The 21557-nt window shown below is 42.2% G+C and overlaps 2 protein-coding genes across 3 annotated transcripts in view; both read right to left on the reverse strand.

Annotated features, from left to right (window-relative positions):
* Nucleotides 1-21557, reverse strand: part of mkxa (mohawk homeobox a) — a 1121182-nt gene that overhangs the window by 441234 nt on the left and 658391 nt on the right. The window lies entirely within an intron of this gene.
* Nucleotides 1-21557, reverse strand: part of col11a1a (collagen, type XI, alpha 1a) — a 71127-nt gene that overhangs the window by 20056 nt on the left and 29514 nt on the right. Inside the window, exons 29-53 of the mRNA XM_025054690.1 lie at nucleotides 20739-20792; nucleotides 20522-20629; nucleotides 20229-20282; nucleotides 19690-19743; nucleotides 19185-19229; nucleotides 19028-19081; nucleotides 18888-18932; nucleotides 15961-16014; nucleotides 15472-15525; nucleotides 12384-12437; nucleotides 12150-12257; nucleotides 9972-10061; nucleotides 8961-9014; nucleotides 7350-7457; nucleotides 7141-7248; nucleotides 6509-6562; nucleotides 6301-6354; nucleotides 5823-5930; nucleotides 3611-3664; nucleotides 3452-3505; nucleotides 3319-3372; nucleotides 3132-3185; nucleotides 2041-2148; nucleotides 1592-1645; nucleotides 1362-1415 (exon numbers count right to left, since the gene is read on the reverse strand). Of these exons, the coding sequence (XP_024910458.1) occupies nucleotides 1362-1415; nucleotides 1592-1645; nucleotides 2041-2148; nucleotides 3132-3185; nucleotides 3319-3372; nucleotides 3452-3505; nucleotides 3611-3664; nucleotides 5823-5930; nucleotides 6301-6354; nucleotides 6509-6562; nucleotides 7141-7248; nucleotides 7350-7457; nucleotides 8961-9014; nucleotides 9972-10061; nucleotides 12150-12257; nucleotides 12384-12437; nucleotides 15472-15525; nucleotides 15961-16014; nucleotides 18888-18932; nucleotides 19028-19081; nucleotides 19185-19229; nucleotides 19690-19743; nucleotides 20229-20282; nucleotides 20522-20629; nucleotides 20739-20792 (1692 nt within the window). The remainder of the gene's footprint in view (nucleotides 1-1361; nucleotides 1416-1591; nucleotides 1646-2040; nucleotides 2149-3131; nucleotides 3186-3318; nucleotides 3373-3451; nucleotides 3506-3610; nucleotides 3665-5822; nucleotides 5931-6300; nucleotides 6355-6508; nucleotides 6563-7140; nucleotides 7249-7349; nucleotides 7458-8960; nucleotides 9015-9971; nucleotides 10062-12149; nucleotides 12258-12383; nucleotides 12438-15471; nucleotides 15526-15960; nucleotides 16015-18887; nucleotides 18933-19027; nucleotides 19082-19184; nucleotides 19230-19689; nucleotides 19744-20228; nucleotides 20283-20521; nucleotides 20630-20738; nucleotides 20793-21557) is intronic.

Genomic DNA, 21557 nt, shown 5'->3' on the forward strand with positions numbered 1-21557 from the left:
AGGGGTTTTTTTTTTTTTGCCCCAGGGGGAGTTTTATAATTTTGGAAACCCCCAGAAAAAAAAAAAAAAAAAAAAAAAATCAAAAACAGCGGAGGCCAAACTCTGAGGTGGATTACACACCTCGTCGCCTTGAATAATAACACGGTGTGTCCAACCATCTGTGAGCTAATGGCAGGGGGTTGCAAGTTTATTTATATATTGACTTTTGTGGCAATTGATTGGCTGACGTATGGGCTTCCCTGTTAATGTGGAAAAAATAATGATAATCATTTGAACTTCATTGTTGTGTTAACGGCAGACCAGCTGCCAGAGGGGGCGCTAAGTATGTGGTTCCTCTGGGGCTCAAACCCAGGACCTTCGACTATAAGGATTCACCCCTCCATCAACCATCCATCATACATTTATCAAGCTAACCGCTACACTCTGGAACCACAAAAGATAAGGATTCATTCCTCCATCTACACCCGCCCATCCACCACCGAGAGGTCACAACAAGTCCAACTTTCTTCCCTAAACATGATGATGTTCTCAGCAGACCTTGAGTTGATTGCATTAATGTTAATACGACTTGGACTCATATTAGCTGCTGCTGCTATTGCTGCTGCTCCAGTGGTTTCTAATTTTTATGAAGTGCAGGGGCCTGAATTTGTTGCACGTTACAAGAGGTCAGCACATTACGCTCGCTCACCTCATCTAATCATACTTAATGAATCTGCCGAGCAGATAATGAAAGTCCGTTCAAACAACACCCGGGGGTATGAGGTGGAAAACATTAATTAAAATGGCCCAGTGTAAATAATTCACCTAATAATTTTTTTTTTTTTCTATTGGCGACGTCAGTAAATAGAATAAAATATAGTGTTCCCTCTCTATATCGCGATTCTCCTTTCGCTCCCTCAGTACGTCACGGATTTCTTTTTAATCCGATCTCGCGAAAGTTTCGCTATATCGCGAAATATAGCAAAAACTAAAGTAAAAAAAACAATCGAAGATATTTATACATACGAAAGTGTTGGCTTTAAAAATGTGGATTCTCGTTCTGAAATTGAGATAAGCGCATTTGCGAACGATCGGCGGTAGCTTTGTTTACCTAGCCGAGATCGTACGCAGTATACTATTGGCTAATACAATGCGTACTACCGCGATAGTTGGCTAACAGAGCATGCTGTTCTCTTCCTAATGCCGTTTCGCGGTGGGTCTTGGAACGCAACTACCGCGATAGGAGAGGGGATCACTGTGCATAATTTTCCCTTCATACAGAAACATGGAGCAGTAACGAAATGCGAAATGTCCCTTTAGTGAACTAATGTTTATAAATAGCATGAGATCTTAAACACATGTGAACGATAAGAACAACTCACCGCTTGACCGGCCTCTCCGTCGTCTCCCTTCTCTCCAGATTCTCCATCGGTGCCCTGCAACGGTCGGATGTTGAACACGTTAGTTGCGTTAATTGTTTCGGTAAATTAATCTCACAAAAGGGCGGAATCACGTGATTAATGATGCCGTGCCGTGATGATAACAATCCACCCGTTGTTATTGGGGATCTTCCTTTACATGAAAGAGAAAACTTCCAACAGCTCGTACTTACAGCAACACCAGGTTCTCCAGGAGGACCGGGGTCTCCGGGGAATCCGACGGGGCCCTTTTAAAAGACGGGAGATGAGATTGCGTGAATGTGCGAACTGCCAGTGGTGAGATTTAATCTCCCCGAGATCAAGCGCTGAGAGCACGGCTGGTAATTTAGCCGGTGATTTAGGCCCAGCGCGCCGCCGCGTTTCAGGCAGTGAAAACGGTTTGATGAACTTAATGATGATGCTGCAAATCTCCAGGAAAGAGCTTCACTGTATTCCATTAACACGGTGGCATAAAATATAATCTGCTGCAATAAAAAGGCTTTTTAGCCCTCAAATATATTCAGGGGGTAAAACTGCCTGCCACCAGGATGTGTGCGTGCGTGTGTGTGTGTGCGCGCACACTGTAAATACCTTAAAGTAAAACATTTGTTTGTCTATCTGAGTGCAGATCTGGCAAGCCTACCGGGTTTCCCTTTGGACCGTCGTCTCCGGGGGGACCTTTGGCACCAGCAGGTCCAGCGGCTCCGGGAGGCCCGGATTCTCCCTTCTCTCCTCGCTCACCTTTGGGTCCCTGAGGGGTGAGGAGCACAGTGTCATTACTTAAAGCATGTAGCAGTAAAAATGAGGTAGTATATGTTGTTTTTTAACCATAAACTCAAGATTATTTTTTAAATTGTCTGTTATAAACTGACTTTTTAAAAAATTAAAAAATTAAAAAATAAATAAAAAAGCAGATATTAATTTAATTTAACAACTACATTCTTATATGTAAGGGGGCGTGTATTAAAAATAGTTTTGTGAAATGATGAATACAATATGATTTAATGTTTGGCGTACAATCGGCAAATATAAACAAAACCGACGTATTTTTCCACTCCGCTCGCTAACTAGCTAACTAGCTAACTAACTAGTTCCCATGTGAATTTTTTTTATGCTGTACGTCAGAATGCAGGAACAAGAATTTGTTAATACATTTTCAGGGAGACGGCGACGTAACCACGACGACGTAAAGGTCAAGGTTACACGTTTAATCTTTAGTTCTGGACTAAAATCACAAGTGCTATATAGCAGAGCTCTATTGTTTCGACCTGTTCCTGCTCTGGAGTCATTGTAAAAAAGAAATTGTAAAAAGTCAGTGGGAAAAAAAGTCTTTGATTGCGTTGGAAAAACAAGTCTGTGATCAGACTTTGCTGTTCTGCTATGTTTCCACTGTGGAACCTCAGGCTTGAACGAACGTGGCAGCAGCCTAATGAATGGGGCCCAAGCTCGTAAATGACGCGAATGAAGTGGAAGCTAAAAAGGAAATGGCCTTTCTCCCACCAGGCACAATGTTTGCAAAAATGTTGGCGAAAATCGCGAGCAGCAGGCTTGTCCTTCCAGTCTGGGAAGACGCTCAACTCAGAGTTGGGCCATCATGTGGACATGTGGCGCAGAGCAGAACGGGACAAGCTGTGACGGACTATTAGTTGAAAATGTTTTTTTTTTTCAATGTCACCTTTTTTGGTCGTTAGCATGTTGTTGTTGATTCGCTGAAAAAAAAAATCGCCCACTTACCCCTGTACCGGGCTCTCCGGATGGTCCTGGGTTTCCGGCCTCGCCTTGCTCACCCTGTGGTGTGACAAATGTCAATCATTTCAAGCCACATCTGCTATAGCTGTATTAGATCACAATGCTCGTCATCGTCACTGTCCTTCGCCAACTTCTATGATCGGGAGAGAAAAAACGTAAAACCTTTAAATACCTTTTCACCCACGGCTCCCATTGGACCCACGCCACCTGGAGGACCTTGTGGACCCTGCAACATGTCAAACAGTAAATGTAAATTTTATCGTTATCAGTACGTAGCACCAGTATAACCCATTTGTCATACACACATCAGCTCCACTGGGACCCTGAGGACCTCTGGGACCAGGAGGACCAGGAGGACCCTGCGAGAAAGGAAGTGATATTAGCAAAGAACTAAATCATTGTTAGAGGATTTTCTTCTTTTTTTTTTTTTTTTAAAAAAAGCTTTTTTTTTTTTTTTTTCATACCATCGGGCCAACGTCACCCATCTCTCCCTTCTCACCGGAGGGTCCGGGAAGCCCCTACGAAACGCACAAAGAAGATAATGATGTCATAAGCACAAATAGCAATCGCGTACAGTAAATAAGTAGTGGTGATACACGGTAACTGCAGCCACAGCAGCTGGTTCTGTTTCAGATTTATCTTAGAGATATCTTAGACCTCATCGCTGGTGCAGAGTGATATTAAAAATGTAGTCGATCGGTCAGATGGAATCAATATCCGGTTAGACATTCCGTAAGTGTGCGGCCGACTGTCCTGGCCTTGAAAAAAAAAAAAAAAAACTGCGGCCGACTTTCCTGGCCTTGAAAAAAAAAAGGAGCAACGACATGAGTCGTATCCCTTCCCTCCCTGAGACCCAGTTTGAAATTGGATCATTTCACCACGTAACACGTTTATGCAGGAAGCCGAGACGACCACGTCGTCTTCGGTTCGACTGAGAAGATGCACAACTTTCCGAACGCGTCGACCGTGCGACGTCTGAGCACAAAAGGCAGCTTTAATCTCCCGTGCGCTCGGCAGCGAGGAATGATTCGATTCTGCAATTCAGCACCTGCCTCTGAAAACACGGAGCACAATGCTCCGATCCCATTTGCTCTCCCTTTTGTTGCCAGCCGCCCCGGATTTGTTTGTCTTCGCCGGGGGGAAGTGCAGACAAATCCTGCTCATTGATGCATGGGGAAAATGAGCAGCGCGGTCAAGAACTCGTATATTTGTGTTTGATCACTGGCATTTCTTCCAGTAATTGCTGCGATTACACTGCTGTGTTGTGCTTTACCCCCCCCCCCGGTGACCCCCCTCCCATGTGGGTGTCTGCTCTGGATTCCAAGGTTGTTTGTCATTAGCGTGAGGTGTAAGGTTGCGAGCGAGGAGATCGGAATCAATTCATTCCTGCGCATCTGCTGACATCGTCCTCAAACACTAACCCCGGAGAGAAAAAACAGAGCCACTTTGTGTCGATGGTGCGGCCCCCCCCCGTTTGTTGTACGTGTGTTGACGTCCCCTGGAGGCCAAAGGTGTGCGTTGCTCTGTGGTAATGTCTCTCGTGCTGAGATATCTCATCTGTCTAAAGGTTGCTTCCAGGCTGAGATCGTTAGCGGCGGTTCTAATTATGCACCACGGTAAATGGGTTCGACGTGGAACTGACAGTCGGAGCTGGTCAGCCGCCGCAATTAATGAAACGGCGTTGGGGAAGTGTATTACTTTCCATTTGAAGTCCACCGAATACTGTTCTGCGGTAAAAGAATAGCACCGTCAAACAAAGAGCTTTTGGTCTGCGTGATTTTATCAAAACCTTTCTTCTTGTCACTCGAACATTAGTAAGAAACTATTAGCGGGAAGAACGGTACGTTTGGCACTTTATTGTAGCAGTAATTAGGGCTGTCAAATTTGATTATTGTTAGCTGTGGTAATTACTTGAATAAGAGGATGAATAAGATTCCATTTTTAACGCACATTAACCCCTGGTCAAAATGACTCATACTGTATATCGAGAATTTTTTATTTTACTTACTAGTACCCGGTTGATATTATGTTGGTATTTATACAGATTGTGGGAAAGCGTTTTTTTTTTTGTTTATCAACTTCATCAATTTGTTTTTTCTTTGTTTTTTTCATTATCTGGAATGTTAATTTATCTCAATTAATCGCGATTAATTGTGATAACTAGCCTTCAATTACTGATTCAAATGTGTTACTCATTTGACAGCCCCAGTAATAATAAAACATTGTGTTAAGATATTAAACATATGAAATGACTCAGAGGTCACGACCCGTCACAATTCAATTTCCCCTGTTTGTTTTTTACCTTCCCGAAGACACAATCTCTCGCAGCTTCACAGAAAATATCTTTTTTTATTGTGACTTTAATGAAACCAGGGCTGAGGCTCATAGCGAGTGGGCATTTTTTTTTATATACCAACAGTATATCTCAGTGATTATTTTCTCATCCCTTGTGAGTGAAGGACGGCCGACATCCTTCAAACAGGATGCACTTTTGAAGGTTGGCTTCCGTGTCAGCTTTTCTCTATTGATAACACTGATAACACAAACTATAAACCAAGCCTTAATTTCATTGCTCTATTTTTCACAGCAATGAAACACACATCAGCGGCACTAACCTGCAGACCGATGGGACCGCTTTTTTACAGCAATAAAACACACTCAGTCAGTGGCACTAACCTGCAGACCGATGGGACCGGGAGGTCCGGGAAAACCGCGGGCTCCTTCATCTCCCTTCTGTCCAAACATACCCTGCTGACCTCTGGGGCCCGGCTCTCCATCAGCTCCCTGAAAAGAAAAAAGCGTAGCTGCTTTGTAACCTGTAACCCGAAGAGATTTCTTTCCGCAAAGAAAATATTGAAATATTGATTTTGTGTTTAATGCTTAGTAAAACAAAACAACACAGTCCACTTAGAGACGGCGGGGTGTTGTAATGATTTCACCCAGAAAAACTCTTAATAGAAAACCAAAGGTTATTTTTACAGGTATCTGCCAGATGGAAACGTATTGATTTAAAAGAAAATATTCATCCATCCACTGGGCTATATACTTTGTATTTCTGGGGGTTGTTTTTTTTTTCTTGCCTTAAAACATTTCACGCTAAGATTCAATTGCAGCAGCTTCATCCCAGCAGTGCATGCAGTTATACTGTACTTACAGCAGGACCTGGAGCTCCTATGGGGCCTTGTAGACCAGCTGGACCAGGAGGACCCTGAACACAACACACAAATCAAAGAGCCCTCCTTATTTAATGTGCGGAGAAACAGTATGTGAGCAACACCAAGGTTAAAAGAGAGAGAGAAACTATGCAACGCCAACACTTTAATCACTGCAGGCCCAAATAGGCAATTCTTTCCATTACGCACCTGTTCTCCTTTGTCAGCTTTACTTCCTTTTTGACCCGGCTCTCCGACCTCTCCCTGGGAAGAGGAAGAAAAACACGCTCATTTAACCATTTTAGATCAGCTACCCACCCTCGATTGGGTGTGGGTGAGTCTCGACTATGATGTTGATGTAGATGTTAAACCGGTGTTTCTCAACCTTGGGGTCGGGGCCCCATATGTGGTCGCTTGGAATTTTGAATAACGTTACCTGAAATGGCTGGTTATTGATAAAAATAAATACAAATTATTTTTTTACCCTAATTTTTTTACCCGGATTCAAATCACTATGCAGCTATATCTTTTTTTCAAATTTTGATTCAAATCACTATGCAGCTATATCTTTTCACCTTTGTGAAAATACATTTTAAAAAGTGGCCTATTTAAATATCTGAGCTAAGGCAACTTGATCGATGGCTGTGATTACCGAGTGACAGCTGCTTGAGTTCCTTTGAGTACTTCGTGCACTAATCTGACTCAAATACTCTGTATTTGCAACATAGTACAACAAGCATAATAAAAAAAACTAATTCTAGAAAATTTCTCTGCGGTTGCCAAAAATTTGGGGTCACAGGCCAAAGAATGTTTAGGAACCATTGGGGTTACAAACGACTGACCTTGTCACCATCCTCTCCAGGTGGACCCTGGGGTCCGGGGGGCCCGGGTAGACCAACAGGACCCTGGACACCATCACGACCGGCTGGGCCTTGAGGTCCTTTCTCACCCTAGAGATACAACACGGTCCGTTGAATTTATTTGAGTATTCGCACAAAATGTAGGGGGAAGAAAAAAAAGACGCAAAAAATTAAAACAAAAAAATACTCACAGGTGCTCCTTTTTCTCCAGCAGGACCCGGAGGACCCTGAGGACCAGGTCTACCACTCAAACCGATGGGACCGGCAGGACCGGCAGCTCCTCTCTCACCGGGGGAACCCTGTACGGGACGGAAACATAGCCCGTATTATTAACGAAAGGCAAGTTTTGTTGACAGTCGAGATGAAAGATATTTCACCCCTGTCAACAGCAACCATTAGCTTTGTTGCACCACTAATGGATCAACCATTTCCTGAGTGATAATTAAGGAGGCAGCAGGAGGCCCGCGCAGTAGCAGGTGGCTTTTGAGTTTTGAGAATAAAGCCGCGCCGCACTTTGAAGCCAGTGGGCATTATCTGTGGTCCGTGGTATTGAGCAGTTCGGTTCTGCTCGGGTAAATGCATCTCTGAATCAAAGACACGGCCCCTGCTGCCCCGTGTCACGCCGCATTTGTCTGAAACCTGTGAAAGAAGACGGCCAAAATACACATCACCGCTGCACCTAGTTCACTTTCTACTGGCCTGCTTTGAAACTAACAAGAATTGCAGAATCATTTTAGTATAAAAAATATATAATATAGTATACGTGAGCTAACATCAGAGACAGTGACGTTTGTAAACGTTACGTTTTTAAACGTTACGTGTTCCGATTTAGTTAGGTTGAGCAAATTCAGTTTTTGTTCTGAATCCTCCAGAAACGAATCAAATCCTGTCGCCATGAGAGATTGAGGACATTTTCTTTTTCGACAGAAACTGCTTAAGGTGAAATCCTAACCACATAATACGTTTCGCGAAGCGTCTCCTGGTGACAAATCTCAGCCTGACATCTCCAGGACTGATGAGAAGAGGTGCTGATGCAACCCCTCACACTCTGACTCACCGTGCGGATGCTTCCCTGACTTTTTTTTTGTATTTTCTCTTTGCATCTGAGTGCCAGGAGGCAGCGAAGCAGAGCAAACAAAGTTGGCGCTTAGCCACGACGGCTTCAAAGTCGCCGTGTGCAGCGAGACGAGATTAAACGGTGGTGATGAGAAAACGTATCAACTAATCACCTCTTACTTGAGCACAATGTGCAGCCATTTCAGGCTAGGACTAGCACACGTAGCATAAGCTGAGGTGGTGTGATTTTGACGCTGTCATGTCTGTGTCTTAATCCTTTCAGCGGCTTCATCGCCAGAGATTCATCGAGTCCCAAGTTTTACAGGGGTGGAGAGAAAAAAAAAATGGTTGTGATGCCCTCAGGCGGGATACTTCATCTAGCTGCTGCGGTGTGATGTACAGTGGACATGGAACAAATGGGCTTGTGAGTATAAATTCACAAACTGGCACCAACTATCTAGCTGGAAAAGTCTAATTAAGCCTTACTTTAGGCACCAAACTGCTCCAAAAAAAAAAAAAATAAAAATATATATATTTTTATTTTTTTTTTTTTTTCCCCCCAAAAAAAAAATTAGATTTTTTCGGATTTTTTCGGAAATCAACCCCCAAGGCCCGCTTGGAGGTTGATTGGACTATTCCGTGAAATCTAAAATCTAAAATATACTACTACAGTATCTAATCGATTTTCACGTGAAAAAAAAAAAAAAATCAGATCAACGTTCTCGAGGGTTGTGTGATCTACTTACGACAGGACCGGGCGGACCCTGTGGACCCTCTCCTCCCTTCAGACCTGCTGGACCCTGGGGAAACAGAAAATACAAATATGTTACGTATCGTTAGTAGCTCTTCATTTTTGATAAGACCACATTGCGCAAAAATATTTTTTATATATATTTTTTTAAACATGCCAGAGAAACACTTTTTTTCTCAGGAAACGAATCAAATAAAAAACCAAATTCCATAGTATGCACTTTAGTATTAAACAGACTTTAGAAATATTACTGTGTGTGTGTGTGTACTTCACACACAAGAGTGTTCGTGTGAAGGCAGAGACACGGGTGCAATCTGTGCGGTTGTGTTTACAATACAGTCATTTTCTCGTTGCGTTCCATTTATGTAAATTCCTACTTGGCTCTGCGTTGCATTCAGCTCCCCTCTGGGCTACACAGGAGCCCAAAGCAGTATGGGTAATGAGTCTCTCTTGGCTGGCTCCACGTGCCGGAGTAAATCACGGTGGCCGCGAGCGTTTCGCTAGTCCCGCAGACTCTCGCTGACCTTGCGAACGCAGACGTCGCATCAGTACGCGCAGCCTAATTGGCAAAGTGTCCCACTTAATAATTTATTAAGTAAATAAAACAAACAGAGGGAACGTAAATAGCTTTGCTGGCCCCCAAATAGTTGCAGTGAAATGAGAAACATCAATCCCAGCCGCTGAGTCATACCGGGGAGAGATTTTCTAAATCACTTCCTAACTTTCCAACCTGCCACCTCCCATAACGGGAAACTGTGATGCATCGCTGTGTATAATACTGCGGCGGGAGTAGTGGAGGAACGTGACGGAGGTACACCCCCCCCGCCCCCTTCATTTGTTTAGTGTCGCTTCACATTTCTGCTGCACCAAACGGATCGCTCCGGGTCAATTCCGATACGGTCGGAGACCGTTCCTGGTTCGTTCGGTGGGTGGCAAAGTTCCGTCACTTTATATTAGCCGACGCGTTTAAATGAAGAGCTGTGGAAAGACGTGCAGCTGTTCTCACCGTGGCGCCAGGCAGACCTCTCTCTCCGGGGAAGCCTCGGAGACCAGGAGGGCCATCTTTTCCGGACGGTCCTTGTGGTCCCGGATCTCCCTGTACACATGGTGTGGTGCAGCATTATAAAACAATATACAATCACACAAAACTTACATTTTCGGACTATAAGTCGCACATTTGTTCTTCCTTTGGCTGGGTTTGCGACTTGTTACTTTTTATTTTCACACTAGCAGCCGCTAGAGGGCACCCTATGCTTGCGTACCAGTATCTGCTACTCTCTAACAAAGGGAAAATGTTTGTAATTTTCAAACTGACAGCCACTAGAGGGCACTCTGGGCTTGTTTACCAGTATCTGCTATTCGTGTAAGTCACACTTTTCTTCATCCTTTGGCCGGGTTTGCGACTTATACTCAGGTGCGACTTATATATTCAAATATATAATTTCACATGTTTGTTGTTTTCACACTAACAGCCGCCAGAGGGCACTCTATGCTTGTGTACCAGTATCTGCTTTGGCTCTGGAGACTTTTACTCCAGAGTCCAGAAAATACGACGCATCTGGTTCACACAACCTTTCTTTTCTATGTACATATGTTATCAAGTGTCAGATCTTTCTGGACAGACATCTTGGGACCAAACTTGACACTTTTAAATTAATTTTAATGAAATAAATATATGTATATTTTGGTCTAAAGTTATCAGATTGAATGGTTCAGCGGGCCAGATTCAGCCCGCGAGCCACCAGTTGATTATTATTGGAATAGACTGTAAAGTCAGGCTGAAACCACACAGAGAGTTACTCTCTATGAAACGACACTATATTTTGATTGAACTTTATATTTGTTTCTCCTTTATTAGGTCTTATATGGTAAATTTGTAAATAAACAGCCTTATAGGAAATGTTTGGCCAAAGGAGGCTACGAGAGAATTAGGTCTAGATCTTTGCATTTTCGCAACTAACGTTTCCACGTAAGTTAAATGTTAAATGTAAAATGAATACTTGAATACGAATTTGAAGTAGTAGTATCTGCCGCAGCGGAGTACTTGTTTTGTAGCCAGCAACGATTTCATGACCCATGAGCCATATATTTATTTAAAGCTGTGTTTTTTTCCCCAAACGGTACGGTGCATTCACCAGACAAGCATCAACCTCTCATTAAAATCGATGCCTTGCTGTTTCCAAACAGACAGACAGATAATGGTCTTCAAACAATCTGGCCACTTTGCTGTTGTTGTTGTTTTGGGTTTTTTTTAAATGAGAAAAAGAGACAAAAAAAAAACAAAAAATGAAGTCCTTCTCACACCATAACCATTAGACAAACTTTAGAAAGCCTGTTTTTTTTTTTGTTTTTTTTTGCATTCTACCTCCACAAAGGCAAAAGTACTGGTGACCTGGAGCAGCGTAATCTTACTGATTTCTAAAAAATCAGCACATTTAACTGAAGAAAAAAAAAGTTACTCCTGCCTTGTTTCTGCTGTCTTCTATATTGGCAGGCTTTATCTGAAAACTGTGAGGCACAGCAGAGTTGGCCTGAGAGATATAAGAGGATTTGGGCTCGGCTGCCAAGCCCTCCACAAAGTGTTCCTGGCATACTGATGGACTGTGGAGGGCAGAGCCGAGAAGGGGGGAGGACAGGTGGGGCTGTGAGTGGCACCGGGTGTTGAGTTAGCCAATGCACTTGATTAAATTGTCTCCTTGGGGAAAATGGTGGAGGGGAAAAAAAAATAAGGGTCTGAGCGCAGGGGAGTGCTACACGGGGCTAGGAGCGACATACTTCTGCGAAATGGCTGCTGTCTGCTTTTAATGGGCCCCTCAACTGGTGGGCTGCTTCCCCTGCTCTCACTTCTTGGGACGCCTTGCGCATCTCGCACAGTGACTGTAACACTACTCTCATTCAGGCAGTGTATCGGAGTCAGCTGTAGCTCTGTATGCTAACAAGATATAAATCTCATTGTGGATGCAGCAGGTGTCTTCCGGAAAATTAAATAATTTATGATATCAAGAACGGCAAATATTAAATAAAAAAATTTGATCCCGGCTCTGAGGCGTGGGTGTCTAAATATAAGCAGCAAGACGCCTCCATGGCAACTAATGAATGTGTTAACAGCCCAGCAGAGCAGTCCAGAACTTTCTCTAATAACCAAATATTTTTTACATGACTGAAAAGTCAACGAAAGTTTTACCTTTGCTCCCTCTTTGCCAGCAGAACCTGGAAGACCTTGTTCACCAGGTGGACCCGGGGGTCCAGGGTGGCCTCTCTCTCCGACAGGACCGGTCTCTCCTGTTGGACCCTGTTATGTCAGACATCGGTGTTAGCATTAGCATTACAACAAATATCTAGTGAAACACAACCGTAAGAGTACTGATATTCTTATTAAAGGCGTTAGCGCGTTTTTATTAATCACTTATTAAATTACCTGAGGTCCGACAACACCTCCTGGGCCTGGTGGACCGGTTTTGCCTTGGAAACCCTGAAATTAAAAATAAGAACAGTTTTACTGACACCATGAACAACAACAACCGAAACATAACATGAATTTAATTTGGTACATATACATAAAAAAAGGATCGTAAAGTTTAACCATATTAAGAACAGACTACATTATCATATATTGTTACCATAAAATGTTAATAACCGTAATAAACTATAATATAGTGTCTTTCTTCAATTCCTGTGACTTTACAAGCGTTGTGTTCAACTAAACAGGCCCAAGCTGTTACAAAGTAGGTTGAAGATAAATTCTTAACCTAGCAGATATTTTATGACAATATACTATTTGTACATTTAGTTCGGTTAACACCGTACAGATCACAATAAAGATCTGGGCTGCGGAAAACAAACAGGGTAAGGAAAATCCAGACCCAAGACAAAAAGACCCTCAGTGAGATTTAAACCAAGCCATTTCAACAAGATACATTCATCTGGTTTATTGAACGTAACCAGAGACAACACAACTATATATCACCAACATGGACCATTTGCTTTCCGGACTCCAGAACTCTAAATAAATGCCTCACGACATTGACACGGGTAATAACTTCCTGCATGGTTTTTCTCTGCTGTTCAACACTTCAGCTGTGCTGCTGTATGGAACCCTGTGAGGCCTCTGTTCCCAACTGGGAAATTAATTTGTATTTCTGTTTGTTGTCGTTTTTTCAGTGTAGCGGAATGTGAATGTCACTGACGGCAGTAATGTCTAGGAATTGATCAAAAATAAAACTGAAAACTAATTAAAACTAACTCATTTTTATTCTTTCTAAAATGTACGAATTAAAACAGAACACACAATTTTTACTTTTTTTAAATTTTTTAACTGTATTCTAATATGCAAAAGAATATAAATAAAAATTGGCAAACAAGTACTGTATTTTTCAGACTATAAGTAAGCACTTTTTTTCATCCTTTGACTGGGTTTGCGACTTATACTCAGGTGCGACTTTTAGATTTAAATATATAATTTCAAGTTTGTTATTTTCACACTGACAGCCGCTAGAGGGCACTCTAGCTTGCTGGCGCAACTTATACACTGGCGCGACTTATATATATGTTTTTCTTCTTCATTATGCATTGACTGGCTGGTGCGACTTATACTCCGAAGCGACTGGAAAAAACGGTAATCAGTGTCATATCGAATCAAAACAATTCTGCTATCGCCTTTCGCTATTTGGTAGCCTTAAAAAACAGTGACCTCCAGATGCTGCATTCATGATAGCTACGGGATAAACTTCTTTTTCTTTCCAAGTTTTCCTCTCCAAAAACATCCGACCACCGCTGTTTGAAAGCCTAACTCGCCTTGTTGATCAGTGTGCTGTGATTCATGGTGATGCAACCCCGGGGTCGTTCTCTCACGGCATCGACCCCACCTCAGAGACACCAATTCAAATCTTTATTTGCTCCTCCTCAAATGCAGTGTGTGTTGCCGGGGGGGGGTTGGGCACCTTTGAACGCCTTTATTGCTGTGATCAATTCTCATATTGGGTGCTTGTGAAACCTTCTCATCGGAGCATAAATCTACGGCCGTAAACACTGTGGTGATAGGTTCCTGCGATGTTACTTGAATAGCAGCCGAGGCTGAGAGGCACTCGTGTGTTGTGGTGCGCATCGATAGGGAAAGGAGGGCAGGTAGTGGAGGAGGAAGCTTTAATGATAGGGGCGATGATCTGTCGAGCTTTTAGTAGAATTTATTCCCCTCCGTGCCTCATCAAAGGGAAGTGCACCGATGCATACCAAGTACAGAGAAATTGAATTCAAGGAGCGTGGAGATTGCAATAAGGTGTTATCAGATTGAGCTTTCTTTGTTTGACTGTTCTTCAAAGTTGTTGTTTTTTTTCTTCTTCTTTTGTTTCTGCAGAGATCTATCTATGCATCACTGAGGACGATTCAATAGAAGCATTCCTTATAAAGCTCACGAACGCCTCCAGGAAACAACACAGAAACTATTGTTTCAAGCAAGACCGACAGATATTATTAGGAGCTGGAGGCTCGTTACACAACCTCAGCCACACACACACACACGCATTTATATATAGCACATATATATGTGTGTATACAGGGGTCCTCGACTTATGTCGGGATTCCAATCCTAGGCGCGACGTAATTTGATTTTTGCTGTCCCCTAGCTAACACAGTGGTAACATCCTCCCACAAAAGATAGCGAATGTAGCACGATCCAATGTATGGCGCACAACCAGCGAAATAAAGTAAAAATAATGACGTCTTCTGCGTATGGTAATACGTGACGACATGTTTGTCCTGGGACAGGATTAGAATTAGGGTTGGGTGAGGTGTTTGGGTGAGGATTAGGATTAGGCATACATTTGTAATGCTTAAGGTAAGAGCAACGGCTAAGGGCAGGCATGGGCAAACTAAGGCCCGGGGACCGGATGCGGCCCGTTCAGCTTTGTAATCCGGCCTGCCAAACTTGTCCAAATTATATAATTGGTTTGTATTGGGATTATACTTCTGCCTTTCCCCTGCAATGCCCACATTTCCCTATAGATGGTGTCGAGAAGGCTTAAAGCATTTTAGCATTTTAGCCTTTATGCATGACTTTTACATGTCATTTATCTAAGTTAACACGAACGCTCCATCTATCTGCTCCTGACCTCCTCCCCCCCCTTGTTCCTACCTGAAGTCCTCACAACCCAAGAAAACCAGACTGTGTGTGAAACCCTTTTTTTGTAAACAGCTACTTCTTTAGCGTCCCACTGAGAGATGCTGTATCACTGATTATAATCAGGAGCAACGGGGATATATTGTGGATGGGGGCCTGGGGAGTTGAGGGGTGCTGCCGAACTCAGACACAACAATTTACTTAATTATTGCTTTACATAGTATCAGGTTACAGGTTAAGTTATTTGCTATTAATTCATGGGCATCCGACAGAGTCGCCGATAATAGTACGGTAGGGTCGTTTTTCGACAACAACATTCAAAGAAGACACTTAAACATAATGGTGTGGAAAAAAAAAAAAAGAGAAAAGAAACGGGCCAAACAAAACTCACTGTTTCTCCTCGCTGACCAGGATGTCCGGGCAGCCCGTCTTTCCCGGGCGGTCCCTAGAGCGTAGAAAATGAAAATCTTAGTTGCTTTCACTATAAGGAGAACATTACACGGCATCACAAGTGTAGCCCTCAGGAGACTGAGGTTATTGCTCCACAGTACAGTAAACATGTAACCTTGGTAACCACACCAGAACAAAATCCTAACCTAAGGACCAAGAGCCATCTATGAATCTAACCCTGGATCGATAGTGGGAAATTACCACTTGTCTTCAGTCCAGGTAGGAGGAGGAGAAAATGACTTAAGCTTCGATAACAGTTGGATCGATGATCCCTCCACAGAGTTATGGATATTAATATAAATCACTGCATCCGATGAACTCCCCCAAAGTGAGTTGGCTGTGACTTTTAATGTACACAAATTAAGGCTAATCGGGATTTAGCTTCACGCGCCGCGCCGTCTTAATGTTGACGGTTTGGACGAATACTCACAGGTGGGCCCTTCGGTCCGTGGAAGCCGACAGGTCCCTGCGGTCCTTGAGGTCCCTGAAATTGGCAAATGAAGTCGGATGAGGAGAGACGAACAAATAATGAAGTCACGAAAAAAAAAGTGAAGCGAGCGACCTTATATAACTTGACACAAAGGTGATTGTAATGCGGCTTGACACAGGAAAAGTTATTCACTGCGCACAATGATCCAAACCTCCTTCAGGTAGTGAGTCACTGTTCATCACCTCACAGAGAACATGCCAGTAATATAAAGTCATTACAGTGAGCACAAAGGCGAGCGCCGCTACATTTAAAAAAAAAAAAAAAAAAAGGCTTTTTTTTACTTCCCCGCTATGGAATTAAGTGTGAAATCTTTGGCCTTTATTCCACTGCGATTCCCCTTACACTGAAAAGGGTTATGAAATGCCCGGAAGGTTACACTTTTGAAAGAATATATTTCAGGCTTTGTTAACGTCAAAAGTGTAAGCGCGTAAACTGCTTGATAAAGTAAGGTCAGCTCGGTGAAAAAAAAAAAAAAAAAAAGGTTTTTTTTTACTTCCCCACTATGGAATTAAGTGTGAAATCTCTGTCCTTTATTCCACTTCGATTCCCCTTACACTGAAAAGGGTTATGAAATGCCCGGAAGGTTACACTTTTGAAAGAATATATTTCAGGCTTTGTTAACGTCAAAAGTGTAAGCGCGTAAACTGCTTGATAAAGTAAGGTCAGCTCGGTGAAAAAAAAAAAAAAAAAAAGGTTTTTTTTTACTTCCCCACTATGGAATTAAGTGTGAAATCTTTGGCCTTTATTCCACTGCGATTCCCCTTACACTGAAAAGGGTTATGAAATGCCCGGAAGGTTACACTTTTGAAAGAATATATTTCAGGCTTTGTTAACGTCAAAAGTGTAAGCGCGTAAACTGCTTGATAAAGTAAGGTCAGCTCGGTGAAAAAAAAAAAAAAAAAAAAAAGGCTTTTTTTTACTTCCCCGCTATGGAATTAAGTGTGAAATCTCTGTCCTTTATTCCACTGCGATTCCCCTTACACTGAAAAGGGTTATGAAATGCCCGGAAGGTTACACTTTTGAAAGAATATATTTCAGGCTTTGTTAACGTCAAAAGTGTAAGCGCGTAAACTGCTTGATAAAGTAAGGTCAGCTCGGTGAAAAAAAAAAAAAAAAAAAAAGGCTTTTTTTTACTTCCCCGCTATGGAATTAAGTGTGAAATCTCTGTCCTTTATTCCACTGCGATTCCCCTTACACTGAAAAGGGTTATGAAATGCCCGGAAGGTTACACTTTTGAAAGAATATATTTCAGGCTTTGTTAACGTCAAAAGTGTAAGCGCGTAAACTGCTTGATAAAGTAAGGTCAGCTCGGTGAAAAAAAAAAAAATCAACGGTGGAATTTTACAGTCCAAAATATCCCTAGTATTTTTTTTTTAAATTTTTTTATTTTAAATGATGTCAGATGATGAAATTCTTGGAGCAGGAGAGCTGCAGCGCTAAAAATGAGATTGACTGATGTACTCAGAGACCGAGGGAAATAAAAATAACCCTCACATGGACCAGACCACACGGTTTACCCTGATGCACAGTTGCTTCAACTAAAAGGGTTTACTTGAGTATATCAAGGTATTTTTCTTTTTTTTCTTTTTTTTTTTATTTCAAATCATTTAGTCAGGATTAAAAGGTACGTGCGGGAAGCAGAAAACCCATTTCAGTAAGTACATCCGATTTTGTCGGTATGAATCGTGGGGCTAAATCACAGAGAACGGCGAAACGTTCCGTTTTAATGAGGATGGATGACTTAGTTAGCGTCGACGGCTGTGCGGCACAGAAGGGACAGCGTGAGACGCCGACACTTGGTTTCGGTTCCACTCTTTAATTCTTGTTATGTGCCTTATCTAACGGAGGAGGTGAACTGCAGCCTGACAGGTTCCCCATCAACCTCAGTCAGAGTCGTAATAAAATCCACTCCTGTCGTGTTAAAGCAAACTGAGCCCGTGTTGAAGCTGTCACTTCTGTTTCACGACTTGTTGGATTTTCTTAGTTACTCGGGGAAAGTCAGAGTGAAGTAAAGCACCGCTGGAGGTCCAAAGGAGCGTTAAATGAGGCGGCGCCGCTGGAAGGCTTTTGTCGTGGAGATTAATTTAGTTCATTTAGTTAATTAATCACCTAGAGCTAGCTTTGTACCGCGACTCTGGATCTCGTTTTGTTTTTGTTTTGTTTTTTTTTTCTTGATGCTTGATCACGTGATCAAAATGTAGAAAAAAAAATGCTCTTAATCACAGTAAGATCCGAAATTGGTGGTTCAAATTGGGGGGCAGGGACCATATGGAGAACACAGAGTTATTGCAAGGGGGACGCAGCAGATCATTGATTTTACTTTTGTATTTGTTTGGTTTTTTTTTTTTTGTGTTTTTTGTGTGTTTGCCAGTGTGGGAAAAATTACTGATTAGTAATTTTATTTCATTTTTGCAGCAAGAATTCTTTAGCCATGTAAACCACTTCTTTAAAGGAATTTTCCAAGGAACCTTTTAGCACCTTAGATGACTTAGATGATTTCATGTGCCCGACTAGAAATGATTTTTATTTCATTTTCTCAGCGAGATGTTTTGGGTCACATAAACCACTTTTTCAGTGACTTTTAAAGGACTTTTTAGGACTATTTTATGTGCCAGAGTAGAAAAGATTCACGGATTAGTAATATAATTGAATTTCTTTTCTCTCGTGGAAATACTTTAACCATTTAAACCACTTCTTGAAATGACTCCAATCAAAAGATCAACAGAACGTTAACCTTTTTCACTGAACAATCAAAATACAAATCTTCTTCATTACAGAGTTTGGCAACACAAGATCAGGAGAGAGAAACGTTGAGACAACAAATTTTAAAGTAAAAACATGAGTGACAACAAATGTCATGGACTTACTCTCTCACCAGGGGGACCCGGAGGACCATCATTGCCAGATGTGCCCTAAAAACCACACAAGAACATGACGGTTTATGAATAGAATATTCAGACGTTATATACTTGACAAGTTGGTATAAGGTCCAGGCTAGTATTCGTACCTTAGGTCCTGGTTTTCCTGTTGGACCTCTGGCTCCACGTGCACCACGAGGACCCTACGGAGAGAACATGTCAGGGAGTCAGAGCAGCGTAAATTCAGTTGTTCATGAAAGTTTTACTGCATATTTACGTAGAAACGATAACACGATGAGTACATACTGTTGGGCCTCTCTGTCCTCTGGGACCAGCTTTACCAGCAAGTCCCTGTAAATGAAACACCAGAATATTTTAGAAACAGGAACAAACGGAAATGTTTCATTCTCAAGATGTCAGGAAAAGAAATGATTAGAATCTAAAAAGTCTACCGATTAAATTGACGGGAACTCGAGAGACTTTTCAAGACGCCGCGCATATTTGTGAAATGAGGAAACTCAAACGATTTGAGGTTTCTTAAATATATGTATCCATAGGGCCGCTGACAAATCCGGTTAAACAATTTCTTTAAATGTCATATACACTGTAGCAGCATAATAAATATATGGCTTCATCTGGAAAGACTTGTAAATCCTTATACAGTTGTCATTTACAGTATAATATCAACAAATTGAAGTCCTTTTAATGAGATTGTGTGCTGTTATTTGACGATTATATAAATATATAGATAGATCATAATCATAATAATACTGTACACTGACAGGCACAGTGTGTGTACTCGGTTTCTTACCCTCGCTCCTTTCTCTCCGTTGGCTCCAGGGAAACCAGGGAAACCGTGTGAGCCCTGTCACCAAAGCAAAGGTTACGTAGAGGGACTTGAGATAAACAAGAAAAAAAAAAAAAGCTATGCGGCTCGTGGGGAGCGTGACCATGATGATTCATTTGGTGGATTTTCTCGCTTTTAAACATGCAATCATACCTTGATTAAATCACGAGAAAATAAAATTGATGATGGGATACAAAAGGATCTAACCTGGACTACAGCGCCTCAGTCTGACGCGCATCATTCCATCAACATATCTTGGTTAGTCTAACAGTGTAATTATACAGACCCGTTAGCATCGTTGCTAATGGTAACTTAGAAAAAAAACTTCAGATATCTTCTTATATCTGACGGTAACTTAGGGAAAAAAAAGGTCTCTTAAAACTTCAGATATCTTCTTATATCTGAGTCATCAATTACTTCTTATTATTAGGACTGTAAATTCCGCTGGCATGCACGACTCCTGAACGCATCAGAGGAGGAGACGAGCAGAGACTCAAACTCACCTTTGGTCCTTGTCTTCCTGGATAACCTGGTAATCCTGGAACACCAAGTTTACCCTAAGAGGAAGGAAAAAAAAAATTAATGTTTTCTTGGCTACTCCATATTGATGTTAGCTTTCTGCTAATTTGCAACAATGCTAAACTAGGCTTTTTGATTTTCTTGAACCTACGATAACGGCAGTTTAGGTAGTGTTTGGTGTAGGAAAATGATTATAAAAAAAAAATCCCTCCAATTTTCTGAGGCCCAGCTAGCGCCCCCTGGTGCCCTCACAATCTGCAGTGAAAAAAAGCATTACCTTTTCTCCAGCAGGTCCAAGTGGTCCTGATTCTCCGTTGGGTCCAGCTCGACCTTTTGGACCCTCGGGACCATCTTCTCCACGTTGCCCGAGCATGCCCAGCTCACCCTGTGGCACGATCACAAAACACAGACACAGATTTGTTCATATTTGTCTCATATCTGCATGAATACTTATATATCATTGCTGCTGCTGCTGGTTCTGCAACCATCCTCACCCGGTCTCCTTTGATTCCCATGTCACCCTTGAAACCTGGGAAACCATCCTCACCCTGAGAGAGAACAAAGACGTGAATGTGAATTGGACATCATTTTGTTCCCCTTTATTTGGGGTGTTACTAAAATGTATTCCACAAAGAGTTGAGTGTGAAACAACGTACATGGAGTGAAGAAAAAAAAAAAAAAATTCAACAATTTTCAAGTATCAATGCTGCCCTCTGGTGGCCAGACGGTAAAACAACACGTATGAGCAATTTCATCATTTGTTGCCTGTGTTTAACATTTAAGGCTAATGTAATGTTTAATGAAAAATGTTCTGATCGACACTACAGGCACAAACAGGCGGCTACGGTGGTGAGCCGCACTCCGTCCTCTGACACTTTGTGTTTTCAGCCTGTCACCTGTCCATGTTTTCAACCGTATATTCCTATGCATAATGCACCACCGAGTATGTCTACTTCAAGGAACTAGAAACACACACACACACACACACCCGAGGTAAAGCACATCCCTGATTCCAAACAAGCCCTTACCCCCTCCAGGTTTTGGCTTTTGAACCTCTTCCCATTAATAATTCAACTGTAAAAGTTTCATGAAAACCTGTCACTGTGAGAAAAACAACACCTTAAGGCAAATCATTTATATATTATATATATATATATACAGCAGTAGTGCAGCTGTATTCCTGGGCAAATTGGACTAAATATCACTCATACGCACACACTTCAAAGCACCTTAAGTGAAGTGCGCTGCTCTTTGAAACCGCCCCCCCCCCCCCCCCCCCCCCCTTGTTCCTCCCGCTTTACCCCCGCTCAAAA

Source organism: Cynoglossus semilaevis, chromosome 3 (genome assembly GCF_000523025.1).
Source record: "Cynoglossus semilaevis isolate Cse_v1.0 chromosome 3, Cse_v1.0, whole genome shotgun sequence".
Lineage (NCBI taxonomy): Eukaryota > Metazoa > Chordata > Actinopteri > Pleuronectiformes > Cynoglossidae > Cynoglossus > Cynoglossus semilaevis.